The 18925-nt window shown below is 41.6% G+C and overlaps 3 protein-coding genes and 1 non-coding gene across 4 annotated transcripts in view; 3 read left to right on the forward strand and 1 right to left on the reverse strand.

Moving 5' to 3' along the window:
- Positions 1–2027: 2027 nt before the first annotated feature.
- On the forward strand, positions 2028–5845 carry LOC132842538 (zinc finger protein OZF-like). Its single transcript, XM_060865264.1, has 5 exons — positions 2028–2182; positions 2395–2487; positions 3558–3685; positions 3802–3909; positions 4292–5845. Exons 3-5 carry the CDS (start codon positions 3622–3624, stop codon positions 5413–5415), a joined length of 1296 nt encoding a protein of 431 aa, XP_060721247.1. The 5' UTR covers positions 2028–2182; positions 2395–2487; positions 3558–3621; the 3' UTR covers positions 5416–5845.
- Positions 5846–8674: 2829 nt separating this feature from the next.
- Positions 8675–8746, forward strand: trnaq-cug (transfer RNA glutamine (anticodon CUG)). Its single transcript has one exon. It is a non-coding gene; the product is annotated as a tRNA-Gln (tRNA).
- Positions 8747–8969: 223 nt separating this feature from the next.
- rbx1 (ring-box 1, E3 ubiquitin protein ligase) lies at positions 8970–12847 on the forward strand. Its single transcript, XM_060865286.1, has 5 exons — positions 8970–9107; positions 10690–10768; positions 12005–12075; positions 12192–12277; positions 12390–12847. The coding sequence occupies exons 1-5, from the start codon at positions 9030–9032 to the stop codon at positions 12400–12402; spliced, it is 327 nt and encodes a 108-aa protein (XP_060721269.1). The 5' UTR covers positions 8970–9029; the 3' UTR covers positions 12403–12847.
- A 114-nt stretch (positions 12848–12961) lies between these two features.
- Positions 12962–18925, reverse strand: part of st13 (ST13 Hsp70 interacting protein) — an 11838-nt gene continuing 5874 nt past the window's right edge. The window contains exons 4-13 of the mRNA XM_060865269.1: positions 18443–18539; positions 18278–18351; positions 18062–18128; positions 17135–17219; positions 16878–16988; positions 16670–16772; positions 14857–14973; positions 14714–14774; positions 14528–14616; positions 12962–13675 (exon numbers count right to left, since the gene is read on the reverse strand). Coding sequence (XP_060721252.1) covers positions 13544–13675; positions 14528–14616; positions 14714–14774; positions 14857–14973; positions 16670–16772; positions 16878–16988; positions 17135–17219; positions 18062–18128; positions 18278–18351; positions 18443–18539 — 936 coding nt within the window. The 3' untranslated portion in view covers positions 12962–13543. The remainder of the gene's footprint in view (positions 13676–14527; positions 14617–14713; positions 14775–14856; positions 14974–16669; positions 16773–16877; positions 16989–17134; positions 17220–18061; positions 18129–18277; positions 18352–18442; positions 18540–18925) is intronic.

Raw genomic sequence — 18925 nt, forward strand, 5'->3', positions numbered from 1 at the left:
AACGTTTTGGTGTGAACATACACCGAGTAAATTCAGTAAAATAATCCACATTAAACTCATAGCAATAAGAATAATGGCAACGTTGGTGGTATTAATTGTGGCCTTATCACATGTAGATTATGGATTTGGAGACGTTTTATTAAACCTTATGTGAGCTTGTCATACTGTGGTGTCTTTTTCTTATGTATAATTACTAGTGTTTCCTCTCAGAAAATATCATGAGTGTTGTGTATATAAACATGTACCTGACATACAGCACCACACCCACCCTTTTTTTAATTTTTTTTATTATTATTATTATTATTTGTATTTATCTATCTATTTATTTATTTATTTATTTATTTATTTTCATAGAATTGAGCCAGGGCATTTTCCTGATGGTGGCTGAAGTGAAACACATGCCATTGAACACCACACACTGGTTATTCTCCTCAGCATGAGGATGATGTCAGCTGCATTTAAAAGATGACGATTATTTTGCAGATTGACTCCAAATGCATCCTGAATGAACTGTGTGCTGATCAGGAGCTGGTCTGGAACTAATCTGGTCTCCACTGAATGCCTCCCTGACTGGTGTCAAGTCACTCCAGCGTTACTCCAGAGCAGGACAGACACCATGCTTTCATCCACAAATGGTCTCATTTCCTCCTCCTCTACAGCTGAGACTTTGTGATCTGTGCAAATTTTCAGCAGGTTCCTGAGCCTTAGTTGTGGCCTCAAGACATTAAGACCTCCATGGTTATGTGATTCAGACTAGTGTATAAAAAGGAGAGAGGTGGCGTTAACACTAAGTGCGGGCTTTCTTGCACACTAATGGTATTCTACATGTTCACTCTCATCAGTGTTCACTCTCACACTCTACATTTTCACTCTCATCAGTGTTTCACAGACCAACTTGATGTGCAATACAGCCACCTACTGGATTGGAGACAACTATACTGAGTTTCTTATAAATAATAGAATTTTGAAATAATAAAGCAGTTTGTTATATTATAAATGTTTTTGGTAGCTCTGTTATTCCAGACCAGGATGCACGTAAACCTTCTCTGTGTGTGTGCTTTGTTGTGAATCCTGCCCTCCACAGTGTGGACATGTCCCTGTATCCTGGATGACTCCACTGGTAATGACACACTTCACCCTTCTTCATCCCACACTATAAAACTTAGTGTTGAACAGGTGTGGAGTTTAGCAGATATTTTTGGATAAATGATTTAAGAAAATTAAAGTAAAGTGACGTGACATACAGCTAAGTACGGTGACCCATTCTCAGAATTCGTTCTCTGCATTTAACCCATCCAATGTGCACACACACAGCAGTGAACACACACACTGTGAACACACACCCAGAACAGTGGGCAGCCATTTATGCTGTGGTGCCCAGGGAGCAGTTCGGGTGTTCAGTGCCTTGCTCAAGGGCACCTCAGTCGTGGTATTGCCGGCCCGAGACTTGAACCCACAACCTTATGGTTAGGAGTCAAACTCTCTAACCATTAGGCCACAAATTCTTAAAATGAGGCATTCTGATGTACGGTATATCTCAGATTGCCCACAACAGATCATTTCTTTTTACTAAACATTTGTGTACAACAACCGCAGTCACACCTTTCGCCTAAGCGCAGTGTGAACCTTGTAATATTGAATTGGAGTGTCCTAATAACATGTAGTATAACTTCTATATGGCAAAAATAAAATGTATAAAAACACTCTTAATTACAATTTGAGACCGTACTATACTTTACTTACGTCTTTGTCCCAGATGTTATAGGGGACACTGTGAGTGGTGTTTATCTTAGTGTGTGTTAATATTTTATTGCCACTGAACCGTAACTATACAGATCATGTACGCAGTATGTGGGATGATTATTTTATATATAAACTCTATATGAACACCATAACTAAGGGAAATGTAGAGAACAGGACAATCTGTCTGAAACATCCTGAGCATGAGGGGTGACGATTACTGAGTCCTCCAGCAGGGGGCGGTTTTAGGGTCAGTTGTATAATCCATAGAAGAAGAAGCTGTTGTTTTCCCGATTAGCAAGCTAACTCATCATGTTAGTCATGTCTAAAAATTGGCAGGAATTTACAAGTGATCGAGTAATTAATTAAATAAATAAAAAATAAGTTTGTTGTATAGATTTTATTTAAGATATTTAAACTCTGTTCTGCTTTTAAGAACAAGGTGAGTTAAACTCCAGCACATTAAAACATATTTATTTAAGATATTTATGACATTATTTAAGATATTTATGACATTTTTGGTTAATGTAAGGTTTCACAAGAGGAACAATATTGTCAGTGCTGTCAGTTAAGTGTAATAGGAGAGGAAATGTCAGTAACACTAAATATAACCTGCTGACCGAGAACTTTCACTTTTTCTCATTTGTTATACAGGTTATAAATCCAGTGAAGAATGAAGGTGACACTGTCTTAATCCCAGGTGGAGAATTTGGAGCCGAAGTCAGGGCTCTAAAGTTTTGAAGACAGGCAAGAGTGATATATTTTAAATATGTCTAGACACTGGCTTAGACTACTTGTTCTGAGTAGGTGCTGTCAGTGAACCGGGGCCCCCTGTCACAATCTCAGGGCCCCCAGTTTGAGAACCACTGCCCTAGACTACTTGTTCTGAGCAGGTGTTGTCAGTGAACCGGGGCCCCCTGTCACAATCTCAGGGCCCCCAGTTTGAGAACCACTGGCCCTAGACTACTTGTTATGAGCAGGTGTTGTCAGTGAACAGGCTGTAAAACTGTTGGCTAAGTTACAGACACTGATGAAAAACTCCTGCTGATGATCTGGGAAACGTCTCTAACAGCAGTCACAATGTCATTGTTTGTGTCAAACAAGTTGTGAATTAGTTGTAACATTAAACAGGAGATCATGACTTACTCTGTGCTCAAAGTGATGCTCGCAGCTCCAGTGCTTTTCTCTGTGGGTGAACGAGGATGATGATGAACAATTCCAGGATCTGCTTTTTTTTTCATTGGTTGTTGCGATAAATCTTACAATAGTGCTATTTTCTGATTGGCTGTTGTGTAGCCTCTTGTTTTGATTGGTTGATAAGTGTCAGCTCGACTAAGAGCTCCAGGGGAGACGCGCTTGGTTCCTGCCCGGTTCCATAGAGACAGCAGCGCGGACTGATACATTTTGGGCGCTGCGGCGTATTAAATATATGATAAATAGTCTTTCTGTGTGAGAAATATGATGTGTGGCGGGAGAGCGTGACTAAAGACCGAAATGAGGGACTGTCACGTTAATGTGTGACACTTGAGAGCTCTGTAAAGTTGGACAAAATGTCAGAAACTTCCAGCAGTCTCAGTTTGACTAGCTGGTGTTGTACGAGACAACCGGTGTGATGAAGACAAAACAAACTCGCATATTAATAATCTGGTTGGGTCTTTGTTATGGTTCATGACACTTCTTGTTATAGTGAATTTGACCAAACATGAAGTCTATGTGTTTAGGGTTGTGTTAATGGTTGGAATCATAAGCAGTTTCTGAGGAAAAAAAGATTGTCTGCAACATTATAGATAATATAATATGTTCTTTAATTAATACAGAGGATGTATAACTACAAGTGATCTCATAACGAGCATCGCAAACCAAATCAAACCTGCGGACCAAATGAATGGAGGACTCCAGAAGAAGCCTCTAAAAGAGGAAGAACCTGAAGATGAAGATTACTTCTGTACGACAAGCATCACTTTCAGTAGTAATTAGACAACTGACTAAAGAATACTAGTCACAAATCAGTTATTTTTCTGTTGTGTAGTTCATACTAACTTTACAGAGATGTCTTTACAGGTGGTGATACGTCGATCTCTGTGGTTCGTGTCACTTCTTCGGAACAGCAGGACGGAGGATTCCAGAACAAGCTCATAAAAGAGGAAGAACCTGATGATGATTATTTATGTAAGACTCCAGGTGGCGCCATTTTTGGTCCGGTGGTGACCGGATTTGATCTGATAGCTGTTTGTTTGAGTGGGACGTCCTTTTGTTGGAATGTGCTGTATTTAAATGGTCTGGCGTGAATTCATGTCATCGTGATTTATGTTATCAGATATCACACAAACACAAAGAGTCATGTACAAAATATGGCCATAAATATGTGGACATTCAATCATCACACCAATATGTGAACCATTCACAAACTATTGCCACAGGAATGTTCTAAATTGTATGAATATTATAGGACATTCATGAATATTCAGAAATGTCCTGAAGGAAAACATGAAAATAAGGAATATTCTAGCTAAGAACAGTTAATCAGATTTCTTGTGTCCTTTCCTTCTAGTCTGTGAGGTCTGCAAATCCTTCTGTATTAACAAGTGTGAAGTTCATGGTCCTCAGCACCAGTCACACCGTACAAGTGAGAAGCCATATCACTGCTCCTACTGTGCCGAGTGTTTTTCTACACCGAGCGACGTGAAGGTCCACGAGCGCATTCACACAGGAGAGAAGCTGTATCAGTGCTCACAGTGTGGCAAGAGTTTTATCCACCAGAGCAGTCTGAGATCACACAAACGCATTCACACCGGAGAACGGCCGTATCAGTGCTCGCACTGCGGGAAGAGTTTCGGTCATAAAGATACTCTCAAGAAACACCTGCACATTCACACAGGAGAAAAGCCGTATCAGTGCTCGCAGTGCGGAAAGAGTTTCAGCGACAGAGGGACGTTCAGATCGCACCAGTACATCCACACAGGAGAGAAACCCTTTCACTGCACAGAGTGCGGAAAGATTTTTACACGGCAGAGTTCTCTGCAGCAACACCAGCGCGTTCACACCGGAGAGAAGCCGTATTACTGCTCAAAGTGCGGGAAGAGCTTTAGTCAGCATGGCACTCTGCAACAGCACCAGCACACTCACACAGATGAGAAACCATATCAGTGCTCGCAGTGTCGGAAGAGGTTCAACAGGCAGAGAAATCTCCAGTCCCACATGCGCATTCACACAGGAGAAAAGCCGTACCAGTGCTCGCAGTGTGGGAAGAGGTTCAGTCACCACAGTACTCTGAAAAGACACCAGCGTATTCACACGGGAGAGAAACCTTATCACTGTTCACACTGTGGGAAACGGTTTACTCAGCACGGTACTCTACAATCTCATACACGCATTCACACAGGAGAGAAACTCCATCACTGTTCACTGTGTGAGAAAACATTTAACCGACTGAGTTCTCTCCAAATCCACCAGCGCATTCACACAGGAGAGAAGCCGTACCGGTGCTCGCAGTGCGGGAAAAGTTTCAGTCAGAACGGGACTCTGAAACAGCACCTGCGTGTTCACACTGGAGAGAAACCGTATAACTGCTCACAGTGTGGAAAGACTTTCAGTCAGCAAAGTACTCTCCACCAACACCAGCGCATTCACACTAAGAACAAAGCACATCAGGATACAGCATGGGAAGAGCTTTAACGAAGCCTGTTCAACTGCACCAGCTCCTTCAAACAGGACATGACTCCGTATCGCTAAAGAAACCAGACAGACAAATAATATGTGTGTGTTTTTTATTGACACGGTTTTATTCATTCTTAAAGGTGGGGTCTCCGTTGTTTGAAAGCCAATGTTGACATTTGAAATCACCAAAACAAACACGCCCCTAACCAAAATGGGTCCCACCCCTGTATCGATAGCTCCGCCCACACATACTGTATATACGTAACCCAGGCAACTAATGAAAAGAAATGTGTCTTTATCATAGCTGAAGGGAAGAACAATACGATTGCAGATAAACAAACAAGCAAAAATGACACACAAGCATAATCATGTAAAGGACAAAGACATATATTAGTTCTGTGTAACAAAACAAAACCAACGTTACTCACCTATCGAGAAGGAAAAAAGCGCCTCGGCGTCTTAAGTAAAGTTGGTCACATATTCACAGATTGGAGTTTCCCGAGTCAATAACTCCTGAGCTAAACACTGTTACTACACAAAACACGGTTGTAGCTGCGTCTCTACATTACTACGATAGAAAAGAGGTGTTATTTGTGTAGTAACAGTGTTTAGCTCAGGAGTTATTGACTCAGGAAACTCCAATCTGTGAATATGTGACCAACTTCCTGCTCCTTCAGTTCTCTCCAGCGCTGGAAAGCTGATCCTATATTAACACGTCCTACTTCTTACCTTATCGTAAGTCTTTCTTCACCTTCTTTCTTTGTTTTTATCCTCCATGTCAATGTTAAAACCGCTTTCTGCTAATGTCACACATGCGCACTGAACATTCTCTCCGCCCATATTGACAAGACCCGCCCCTTTCTGCTCATTGGCTACGCGTTTGTTTTGTTTTTTGTTTATTTTTCGGCTCGACTCAGTTTTCTGAAGCATTTCTCAAAAATCGGAGACCCCACCTTTAACTTGTACTATATTACAATCCTCACCCTAATTATCCTGAGTTTTGGTCTGTATTTTTAATTAAACATCCAGTTGTGTGTCATCAGCATAACAGTGGAAGCTAAAACCAGGTCTACATACAACTGTACAAGTGTAGTGTATATAATAAAAATTAAAAATAAAAGCACTGGCTCAGGTAAATTAACTTATTTTAGATATTTTCAGTAAGGCATGCAGAATGTGGTCATCCAGTGAAGATGTTTCTCATGTTGTCCCTTAAGTTGTATTTGAGAGAACAGTAAAAAAATGCTAGTGATACTGTATGTGCTTGTTAAGGCTGCCATATTAATATTTTTTATTCTTTTAGAATTACATGATTTCTAATTAGTCTGGTTTGGACTGCAGCATGAGTGATTGGATTAGAGAGATTGAAGCCCCCTGAAATTGGACCAGATCAGAACCCTAAATGCTCATCAAATATCAATGAGATTTTATTTATAAACCTGAACCTTTACATTGCAGCTGTGGGTGGGAGGGACTTCACTGATGAACATACAGCAAAATACAATTTTGAGTAATTCCTTTTAAAAAGAATAAAGTAAGGTTTTTTCTGAGTAACTACTCTCCTTATCCATAAAAAAGGACTAAAGGAATAATCCAAATAAATGACATTCCCCTACCTGTTCCATATCGCTTAGAGCAGCGGTGTCCAATCTTATCTACAAAGGGCAGGTGTGGGTGCAGGTTTTCATTCCAACCAAGCAGAAGCCACGCTTGATTCCACCTGCTTAATCAGTTGTTCTTGGCTTTTAAAAGACTCTGGTGTGGCTTCTGCTTGGTTGGAATGAAAACCTGCACCCACACCGGCCCTTTGTGGATAAGATTGGATTTGGAGCAAGATCTCCATCCATCTATACCGCTTATCATTGTGGGTCATGTGGAACCTGAAGCCTGACCCAGAAGACTCTGAGCACAACAGCAAGATATTATTAACCACACAATAGCTAGTCCTTCAGAACAGACTGCAACTAGAGAAGCGAGACTGTTTGGTTTAGTAGACTGGCTCGTCTGGTGACATCTGAAGAGTGGTAGAGACAGAGAAACATCTTACTACTAGATGAGCCTCGTGGTTTAGATCACCTGGCCAGCCTGAGTTTACATCAGAACAGCTCACATGAAGTGTTATCCAACAGATGTCTAGTTTTACTATCTCACAAACATCTTTCTGTCCAACACTAAATAAGAGAATATTAGAATGAGATATTTCCTCCATAAAACCCTTAAACCATTCTCTAAACTCCAGAAGCCATTTCTAGCACACGTACACACTCAGCATCTCGGTCTGGACGATTAACCCGTTCCATCTCAGCCACTTCATATGCTACTTCCTCATTACATTCTGGATGTTATGTACAATTTATTTTGTACTTGTACTTACACTATTACTTGTTTATCTATGTTGTTATACTCTACGCAATCAACCTGTATGAACGAAAGCTCTCAGTCTGTTGACTTTCATATTTTTTTCCAGCTTCGGTTGTTATTTGCTGACAAAGAGAGAAAAGATGGTGGGTGACATCTGACTGGTTTGTTTAGTAGCCAGTGGTTTTCACATGATTAGCTTCATGACAATAAAAAGAGAAATGTGACATTTTTTATTAACATTTATTATTACTGGACTAGATCGTAGTATGTTCTAGACCCTTCCCAGTTTCACATGGCAGAGGAACCTACAGTTTCTTATTGATGCTAAAATTCTGGATGGCCAAGTGGTGCTCCAAAAACAATGTTGGGCTTATAGACGTTCAGTATGGCAAAATGTATTCGGACACGTGAACATCACAACCAGATATGCTTGTTTAACATCGCTTTCTAGAACCATGTGGAGTTGCCAAATTTAGTTGCTACAGTTTTCTCTTCTGGAAGTCTTTCTACTAGATGTTGGATTGTGTCTGTGTGGATTTGTGTTGATTCAGTTACAAGAGCATTAATGAGATCAGACTCTGATGTTGGGATGCTGATGAGACTCCAGTTCCAGTTCATCCTAAAGGTGTTCAGTGGTGTTGAGTCAAGAGTCAGGGCTCAGTGCAGAACACTCAAGTTCTTCAGTCCAACCTTCACCTCCACACCATGTCGTCATGGAGCTGCTTTGTGCACAAGGACGTTATAATGATGGAGCAGCTTTTGGATTCTTAGTTCTAGTGAAATTATAAATCTACACACAGACTGTGTGCTTCAGACTTTGTAGGAAGTGATAATCCATATCACTGCTTCTACTGTGTTCAGGAAGCTACACGCTATTATATATTATTATATGAAATGTCCGAAGCGTTCTTCATTCGGTTCCATGGTGTAATGGTTAGCACTCTGGACTCTGAATCCAGCGATCCGAGTTCAAATCTCGGTGGAACCTAAATTTATTTATTTTATATATAAATCCTTTAATTACACCTGCAGACGTATAAAAACCGTTTTCAGCCGAAACTGTCGAAAAAATATCATTCAACACTTAATACTCGTTTCATTTACAATAAAATGGCTGAAACGAACCGGTCTCGTATTAAATCACACGTCCTCTCGCGAGATTTCATCTTCGGTCTCGTATTAAATCACACGTCCTCTCGCGAGATTTCATATTCGGTCTCGTATTAAATCACACGTCCTCTCGCGAGATTTTATCCTCTGTTCGTTCGAACATGGCGGCTGCGATGGACGTCGACACCCCGAGCGGGACAAACAGTGGCGCCAGTAAGAAGAGATTCGAAGTCAAAAAGGTAAAAACTGACCAAAATAACACGTAAATCCTTTATGTTTTAACTTTAATGGTGAAGTCTAATGAATGTTTACAGAATGTGACTGTTTCCTGTTGCTAGCTACATGCTACACTGAGGGGATGAGTAGGCACAATACAGCTCTATTCACTGTCTTATACATCTGAATATCTGTCTGTTTGTTCAGATCTGCGGCTTTTATTGTCATTCTGAATGTTTAGAAGATAATAATCTGTCCTAATCTCCATGAGGATAATCTCACTCGTCTAATCTCTGGTGTAAGAACTACAGTGTGGGTCTGGGTCTCTCTCTCTCTCTCTCTCTCTCTCTCTCTCTCTCTCTCTCTCTCTGTGTGTGTGTGTGTGGGTCTGGGTGTGTGTGTGGGTCTGGGTGTGTGTGTGGGTCTGGGTGTGTGTGTGGGTCTGGGTCTGGGTGTGTGTGTGGGTCTGTGTGTGTGGGTCTGTGTGTGTGGGTCTGTGTGTGTGGGTCTGTGTGTGTGGGTCTGTGTGTCTGGGTCTGTGTGTGTGTGTCTGTGTGTGGGTGGGGGGGGGGGGGGGGGGGGGGGTGGGGCTGGGTCTGTGTGTGTGGGTCTGTGTGTGTGGGTCTGTGTGTGTGGGTCTGTGTGTGTGGGTCTGTGTGTCTGTGTGTGTGTGTGTGTGTGTGTGTGTGTGTGTGTGTGTGTGTGTGGGGGGGGGGGGGGGGGGGGGGGGGGGGGGGGGGGGGGGGGGGGGGGGGGGGGGGGGGGGGGGGGGGGGGGGGGGGGGGGGGGGGGGGGGGGGCTGGGTCTGTGTGTGTGGGTCTGGGTCTGTGTGTGGGGGTCTGTGTGTGGGGGTCTGTGTGTGGGGGTCTGGGTCTGTGTGTCCCTTCATCTGCGTGTCCCTTCATCTGCGTGTTGGGGTCTGGGTCTGTGTGTCCCTTCATCTGCGTGTCCCTTCATCTGCGTGTTTATCTACATGCTCAAACATCTCCAAATTTGTATTAAGACAAGATGTATTAATGTAAGATGGCATGGCGGATGGCAGCCTCAGCACGACTCTCTCCAGTGTGTTTGGACGCTCTTTCTGTGTGTTTGGTCACTTTACCGTGATAACTTACACTAGAGAAGAACTGCTTAACATCGGCCAGTTCACTCCAGACAACTTTTCACCAGTTTTCACAAACCCGGAAAGTTTTTTTTTGGAACTCTTAGTTGGATGAGCAGCTGCTCTATGTTACATGGACTCATTCCATGTTGTCTAGTTTATATAGTATAGTGTTATTTATGTTTACTTCTGAGAGTCACAAACAACTGGAACCAAATTCCTTGTGTGTCAACATCAACACACTTGGCCATTAAACCTGATTCTGATTCTGATATTAATGTGTGTTACGTCTTTTGTCATTCGTCCATCTTATGCGGTAGTTCCAGATGTCAGTCAGACAAAGGAAAAGTAGTACGATGCAGAAAAGTCTGTCGTCTGTCAGAGTTTTGTATCTGTAAAGAATAAAGACTTTCATGCCTTCTACTTAACCCTGTGTGTGTGTGTGTGTGTGTGTGTGTGTGTGTGTGTTTTCTTGCTAACACTCGTCCTTCGCTGTGTTTCAGTGGAACGCTGTGGCTCTGTGGGCCTGGGACATCGTGGTGGATAACTGTGCCATCTGCAGAAACCACATCATGGACCTGTGTGAGTGTTTCCTCATGACGCATCGTCGCCTTTCGCCTAGAAACGTCAGACGCGTCGAATGCAGTAGATTATCCAGCGTGGTGTCCGGGGCTGAGAACAAGGAGATCGGTCTAATCTAAAAGTTCTTCATAAAAGCACTTGGCTGTTGTGCCTCAGATTGGCACGTGTGTGTCACACTGCTGAGTGCAAGGAAGTCAAAAAAGTATTTGTGTACTTTAGACAGAAAAACCTGTTAGTTCAGATTCTGAATACAGATACGTCCATCACTCCATCCATCCATCCCTGTTCACACCTGATATTAACGTCAGTCTGTACAAATCTGATCACCTGGCGTTACGAAGAACATCTAATCACTTGATGTATTGTCTTCACTTCTGCTGCCTTTTATTTTCAGACAATTGTCCTGTGTGTATCTCTGTGTGTAACCTTTACAAATCTGTGCCTTAGTGCGACCTGCTAATGAAACGAACGCCAGACCACTAAAGGAGCTGCTCTCTTTGCTCTTATATCATCAGCTTTATTCGTTCTCTTGGTGGGAGAGAGAGAGCGCAGGATAACAACATGGTCCGTACTGTCTGTGTGGGTGATGTCATACACTCATGGACCACTTTATTAGGAATACCTGCACGGTTCATGCACTTATTTAATCATTGTGCTGCTGCCACATGTCATCTAGGTGCAGGCCAAAAGTTTCAGTTAATGTTCACATCAAACAGAGTGAAGAAAACGTGTGATTGAGGTACCAGATGGGCTGGTTTGAGGATTTCATAAACTACATCTAAAAGTTTCTTCTCTATTTTTATCCAGATCAGTAAATACAGAAAACAGGTGAGATCTGGTTCTGTGTGTAGAAACACTGTGTTGATGTGAGGGATCAGAGGAGACTGGTTTGAGATATAGTCACTTATCTTTAGAGAGCAGAAAAGCATCTTAACAAGCACAAAACATCAGACCTTGAGGTGGATGAGCTACAAGAGCAGCAGGTTCCTCTCCTGAGGATCCATCACGGGATGTACAGACGCACAGAAACTGGACAGTTGGACCAGGAAAAGAAGTCAGATCTTTTTAAATTCTGACTCTACCATCAGTTCATTGCAACAAATAATCGTGCTTCATCAGACCAGACATGACCGATTACAATGACTGTGTTAAATGGTTCCTGCTTACAGTTTTAGTTCCTTCCTGCAGTCGATTCTTATTTACTGTCTGACGGCTGTGTATTTTGTGTGTTTACAGGTATAGAGTGTCAGGCTAATCAGGCTTCTGCTACATCAGAGGAGTGCACAGTGGCCTGGGGAGTGTGTAACGTAAGACACACACACAGCCACAGACACACACATGCAGACCTTCACTGTGTTTTTATACCTCAGTGTAAAGCTTGTATAACTGCTATAATTAAGTGTGTGTGTGTGTTCATTCACAGCACGCCTTTCATTTCCACTGCATCTCCCGCTGGTTAAAGACGAGGCAGGTTTGTCCTCTGGATAACAGGGAGTGGGAGTTCCAGAAGTAAGTGATCTCCCATTTTGAGAACCTTTTTTACACACAACGTACACTTTATATCGTTGTAGCTAACGGAACGTTTCCTGTGTGACTGGAATTTTCTCTCTCTGGTTTTCAGGTATGGACACTGAACTTCACCTATATTTTTATCATTAAAACAGTCTTTTTGGTTTTGTCTGTTCAAAATGAGTGCAGTGTGTTGCTGTTATAGTAAAATACCAAGGAATGTTGTGATTGACTATAAATTTGACGTGCTATTAAAGAATCGTCCTTTATCTTCTAATGTACCTGCATGAAACTAATTTGTTCCAGTGTTTTATTTACTTTATTGCAGGATAGATATAATCAGTATAAAAATGATAATCAGCTCGTTGACTGGCTCTGTTTCATGGACCTTCTACAAGAAGTTTATCTATAATCTAAAACATCCTGTTGCCTTCATTAATAAAATAAGTCTGTATGTATTGGTCAAGTAAGAAGAAAGTACCCAGTGTTAGGATGCTAACAGGAACCTGCGCTAACAGCAACACACCAATCACACCCTGTTTCCCTGCCAATAAACTGTTCAGTCACAAACTCTAGTCTTCATGATGAATATTTGATGTAATCAGAACAATCCAGTGCTTCATGGCTGCTGCTGTTGTTTCATGGTTCATTTAGTTTCAGTATTAAACTCACAGGCAGCAGATCTGCAACAACCAAAGCCTTTATTGACTGAAATCATCTTTCAGAGACACAAATACTCCTCTAAAGGGGTAAAAACTAAACTTTTCCGTTTGATGTTTATTTCTTTTTGGCCAGAAAACCATTTTAATGTAAAGACCTGACTGGATGGAATGATTCAGTTGAACTGTTTAAGCTCTTAAATGTTCTCCAGCTCAGTTTGTGTTAAGTGCAGTAAAGAGCAGATTGTTACACACTCGGGGTTAAAACGTTACTCAGACCAAATTAATTGGGGTTCAGTATAAGAGGCAGTAACTGGACCGAGGCAAACACCAATCACAGCCCAGTTGTGTGTACGGTGTGATTCAGGAAGGTTTCAGCTGAGACCACACCCCTTTTTTTACCTGTGTATACTGATCGGCTGTTCCCTTCACAATGGTGTTAAATAGCCCCAGAATCTAGCGTGTAAATTAAACAACATTTACTGCACATGTATCTCACCTCTATCCAGTCTTCATGTGTTTGTGCAGAGGAAGAAATAAGTCGTAATTAAAAGAGAAAGTGTGCTATTTTAGAGCGTTGACCTCATTACACACTGCGTTCAGTCGCCTAGGCCTGAGGGCCACTGAATTTGGAGCTCAGTTTGTTGATGAGCGCCATGATCTTCGGGTTGCTCTGGTACTTGGAGATGTTGGCCGGGTTCTGAGCCACGTCCTGGAAGGCTGCCATCACTTCAGGGTCCTACACACAAGTTAAAAATTTCACTGACTGCTTTAATAAACAAGCCACAGTGTTAAAGACCTGAACAGTCATTTTGAGATGCACCTGCTGGAGGAGACACCAAGGTGTTACAGAATGCACATCACACAGTAAGCTGTAAATCCTGATCATCTCTCATGACCATTTAATAAACAGCTGACAGTCTACAGATTTAACCCACTAAACATGTCTGAATAAAAACGTGTGTACGCTGATTCTGGTGCAGTCTCATCACTGGGGACATGGTTATTACTAGCACAGGAACAACAGTGTTTTAGCAGAAATCACAATGATCTGAAACGTAAGCGGCTCCTCAAACAAAAGAGGAACAGCTTCTTTTCCCCAGAATGAGGGCAGTATTATGGTGAAGATTAAAGCTGATCTGTTTGAGCAGAGTACAGAGGACTGTGAGTGGGTCAGACATTCACTAGGAGGAGCTGAGCGCTAAATCACTAACAGTGATAGTCATTTGGGGTGTCATAAGACACACTCTGTTACCCTCTCACCCTCTGTTACCCCCCTCACTCACTCTTACCCCCTCCCTCAATCTCACCCCTCTCACCCCCCTCTCTCTCACTCTCTCTGTTACCCCCTCTCTCACTCTCTCTGTTACCCCCTCTCTCACTCTCTCGGTTACCCCCTCTCTCACTCTCTCGGTTACCCCCTCTCTCACTCTCTCGGTTACCCCCTCTCTCACTCTCTCGGTTACCCCCTCTCTCACTCTCTCGGTTACCCCCTCTCTCAGTTACCCAGTTACTGATTTTATTTAAAAAGGTTGACTACATTTTGAACTGCTTGGTGCTTAAGTACACAAACGATTTCATGGTTCCATACCTTCATGGCCATGAGCACCTCAGGGTCGTTAAAGAGTTCCTGCAGACCCGGCATTCCGAACGGCATTCCACCTGGAAAACCTCCAGAACCTACACCACAGACACCACACAGAGAGCTGGTCAGTTGGTTTCCTGCTGCATCACACACACACACCCCCGTGTTAATGAATCTTGTGTACACACACACCTGGGAAGCCTCCTTGTGCTCCTCCTTGTCCTCCTCCTGCCTGCTGCCTGGCTTCCTGCTCCTACACACACACACACACTTAAGTAAACATTTCACTCTATTAGATCTATTAGATCTAGTCACATGATACACCTCTGTCTCACCCTCTGTGCTCTCTCGTGCTCCTCCCTCGCCTTCTTCACTCGTTCCTGCCTCTCTTTGATCCCCCGCTCCTCTCGTTTACGCTCATATTTACGCCGGTGCTCCTGGATCTTGTTGGCCTGTGAATGGACACACGGAACACTGAGCCAGTGAGATATCAAATGCTTTAAACTCTCCACAGTCATCCCGGTCCCCAAGAAACCTCCATCACTGGACTGAATGACTACAGACCTGTTGCTCTGACATCAGTCATCATGAAGACCTAAAGACTGTAACAGAACAGATGCAGGATCCCCTATAGTTTGCCTACTGAGCAAACAGGTCAGTGGACGACGCAGTCAACACAGTGTTATTTATGTGTGTATTGTATAGTATAGTGTTATTTATGTCTGTATTGTATAGTATAGTGTTATTTATGTGTGTATTGTATAGTATAGTGTTATTTATGTGTGTATAGTATAGTATAGTGTTATTTATGTGTGTATTGTATAGTATAGTGTTATTTATGTGTGTATTGTATAGTATAGTGTTATTTATGTCTGTATTGTATAGTATAGTGTTATTTATGTGTGTATAGTATAGTGTTATTTATGTGTGTATTGTATAGTATAGTGTTATTTATGTCTGTATTGTATAGTATAGTGTTATTTATGTGTGTATTGTATAGTATAGTGTTATTTATGTCTGTATTGTATAGTATAGTGTTATTTATGTGTGTATTGTATAGTATAGTGTTATTTATGTGTGTATTGTATAGTATAGTGTTATTTATGTGTGTATTGTATAGTATAGTGTTATTTATGTCTGTATTGTATAGTATAGTGTTATTTATGTGTGTATTGTATAGTATAGTGTTATTTATGTGTGTATTGTATAGTATAGTGTTATTTATGTCTGTATTGTATAGTATAGTGTTATTTATGTGTGTATTGTATAGTATAGTGTTATTTATGTCTGTATTGTATAGTATAGTGTTATTTATGTGTGTATTGTATAGTATAGTGTTATTTATGTGTGTATTGTATAGTATAGTGTTATTTATGTCTGTATTGTATAGTATAGTGTTATTTATGTGTGTATTGTATAGTATAGTGTTATTTATGTCTGTATTGTATAGTGTTATTTATGTGTGTATTGTATAGTATAGTGTTATTTATATCTGTATTGTATAGTATAGTGTTATTTATGTGTGTATTGTATAGTATAGTGTTATTTATGTCTGTATTGTATAGTGTTATTTATGTGTGTATTGTATAGTATAGTGTTATTTATATCTGTATTGTATAGTATAGTGTTATTTATGTGTGTATTGTATAGTATAGTGTTATTTATGTGTGTATTGTATAGTATAGTGTTATTTATGTGTGTATTGTATAGTATAGTGTTATTTATGTGTGTATTGTATAGTATAGTGTTATTTATGTCTGTATTGTATAGTATAGTGTTATTTATGTGTGTATTGTATAGTATAGTGTTATTTATATCTGTATTGTATAGTGTTATTTATGTGTGTATTGTATAGTATAGTGTTATTTATGTGTGTATTGTATAGTATAGTGTTATTTATGTCTGTATTGTATAGTGTTATTTATGTGTGTATTGTATAGTATAGTGTTATTTATGTGTGTATTGTATAGTATAGTGTTATTTATGTCTGTACTTTTAAGAGTCACAAACAGCTGGAACCAAATTCCTTGTGTGTGTCAACATCAACACACTTGGCCATTAAACCTGATTCTGATTCTGAAAAGTATGGGACATATTCAAGTGTGTGTGTGTGTGTGTGTGTGTGTGTGAGTGCATGCGTATACACACTTTGGGCTGAACCTCCTTCAACATGGCACTGGCATCTTCATCATAATCCAGTTTGCAGGCTGTGGCCAAATCTTTAGCTGATTCCTCCCAGTGACCGAGTAACCTGAGAGAGTATAAACATTATAATAGCCGTCTCCGTCGCCCTGGTTCCCTTTAGGCTGTCTACATGGTGACGGGTTAAACGAGGTGATCGAGTGAACTTCCTCACCTGTGAGCTTTTCCTCTCCACTTATACGGCTGTGCTGAATCTGGGTTTATATCAATCGCTCGGTCACAGTCTCGAATCGCAGCGTTCGGCTTCTGCATCTTGATGTACACGCTGACAAACACACACACCTTATAGTCAAAAACATACTGTACAACAATTATAACATAGAAATATGAAAAGTTAAGAGAGAGAGAGAGAGAGAGAGAGAGAGAGTGAGAGAGAGAGAGAGAGAGCGCGTGCGCGCTCATGTTTGTTACCTGGCTCTCTTGGCATAGAGTATAGCTGATCGTGGATTCAGCTTGATGGCTTCAGTGAACAGATCCAGAGCTTTCTGCAGCTCTCCTACACACACACACACACACACACACACACACACACACACACACAGACAGACACACACACACACAGACAGACACACACACACACAGACAGACACACACACACAGACAGACACACACACACAGACAGACACACACAGACACACAGACACACACACACAGACAGACACACAGACACACACACACAGACAGACACACACACACACACACACACACACACAGACACACAGACACACACACACACACAGACAGACAGACAGACACAGACAGACACACACAGACAGACAGACACACACAGACAGACAGACAGACACAGACACAGACACACACAGACACACACAGACAGACACACACAGACACACACAGACAGACACACACACACACAGACAGACACACACACACAGACAGACACACACACACAGACAGACACACACAGACAGACAGACACACACAGACAGACACACACACAGACAGACACACACACAGACACACACACACAGACAGACAGACACACACACAGACAGACACACAGACAGACACACAGACAGACACACAGACAGACACACAGACAGACACACAGACAGACACACAGACAGACACACAGACAGACACACAGACAGACACACAGACAGACAGACACACAGACAGACACACAGACAGACACACAGACAGACACACAGACAGACACACAGACAGACACACAGACAGACACACAGACAGACAGACACACTATTGATTAAATCTGTTCTGTTGCACTGATCCCTGATCATCTCCACTAACTAAAATAACTGTAATAACAGTATTGCTGGTATAATATCAGTGTGTGTCATCATTCAGGATCCTCACCCTCTCCCAGTGCATCAATGGCTTCCATCTTCTTCTCACTGGCCTGGTCCATCATCTCCTCAGTTACCTGACATTTTAAAGAAGACAGTACATCAGACCGCACTTCCATCGTACACTGTATTCTGTGATCATGTCAAATAGGTAAAGTAATCAAAAGTAAAGTACATTTCATATAAAAAATAAAATAAAATAAAATAGAAACCAAAAGCTCGGCACCTCGAGGTTTTCATAGTCACCCATGTCCTGAGCCTCATCCGTGTCTGGTTCAATCACTCCGTCGTCCTCAATCTCTGTAGATAAGAAACAATTCACATCCTTTAACTGAATCATTAAATCATATATATATCTCTCACACACACTCACACAAAGTTAAATGTTTACCTAATTCACTCTCCTCGCTCTCAGAGGGTGGGGCTGCTTCTTCCTGAGGGGGTGCGGATGGTTTAGGTGGTGGAGCTGCATCACATGGACAGCTTCCCTGTGTGGATGTGAGAACAGCCATTTTAAGTATTTTGTGGAAGGATGCTTGTGGTTTTCTTGTTTAATACTGTACAAAACGACACGTCAACTCCAATAACATTATCCATAACGTTTGTCATACTTGATGAAAGTCTGTAGACAAAGAAGATAAAACTGCTTTTAAATTTGTCCTCCATAGTTGTCGCTGGTAGGAAGTAAAATTGTGAGCAGAGAACTGAACGCTGCTCCACACGACGGATCGGACTAACGGCTCGAGACAACTGTGTAGTTTTGTGGTTTATCTAATTAACACAAATTGTGGCTTTGTTTATGAGATGAACTGCTGCTCTATCACTTGAGTGTGTGAATGCTGGGGAAGTGTCAGAGTTGTACAGAGGAGAGTTC

The sequence above is a fragment of the Tachysurus vachellii genome, chromosome 3, assembly GCF_030014155.1.
Source record: "Tachysurus vachellii isolate PV-2020 chromosome 3, HZAU_Pvac_v1, whole genome shotgun sequence".
NCBI lineage: Eukaryota > Metazoa > Chordata > Actinopteri > Siluriformes > Bagridae > Tachysurus > Tachysurus vachellii.

Coding starts and splice junctions, on each gene's coding strand:
- LOC132842538 (XM_060865264.1), top strand. CDS start 3,622: ATGAATGGAGGACTCCAGAAGAAGCCTCTAAAAGAGGAAGAACCTGAA. Junction 3,686..3,801: donor TGAAGATGAAGATTACTTCT/GTACGACAAGCA, acceptor ATGTCTTTACAG/GTGGTGATACGTCGATCTCT. Junction 3,910..4,291: donor ACCTGATGATGATTATTTAT/GTAAGACTCCAG, acceptor CTTTCCTTCTAG/TCTGTGAGGTCTGCAAATCC.
- rbx1 (XM_060865286.1), top strand. CDS start 9,030: ATGGCGGCTGCGATGGACGTCGACACCCCGAGCGGGACAAACAGTGGC. Junction 9,108..10,689: donor AGAGATTCGAAGTCAAAAAG/GTAAAAACTGAC, acceptor GCTGTGTTTCAG/TGGAACGCTGTGGCTCTGTG. Junction 12,076..12,191: donor TGGCCTGGGGAGTGTGTAAC/GTAAGACACACA, acceptor GTTCATTCACAG/CACGCCTTTCATTTCCACTG.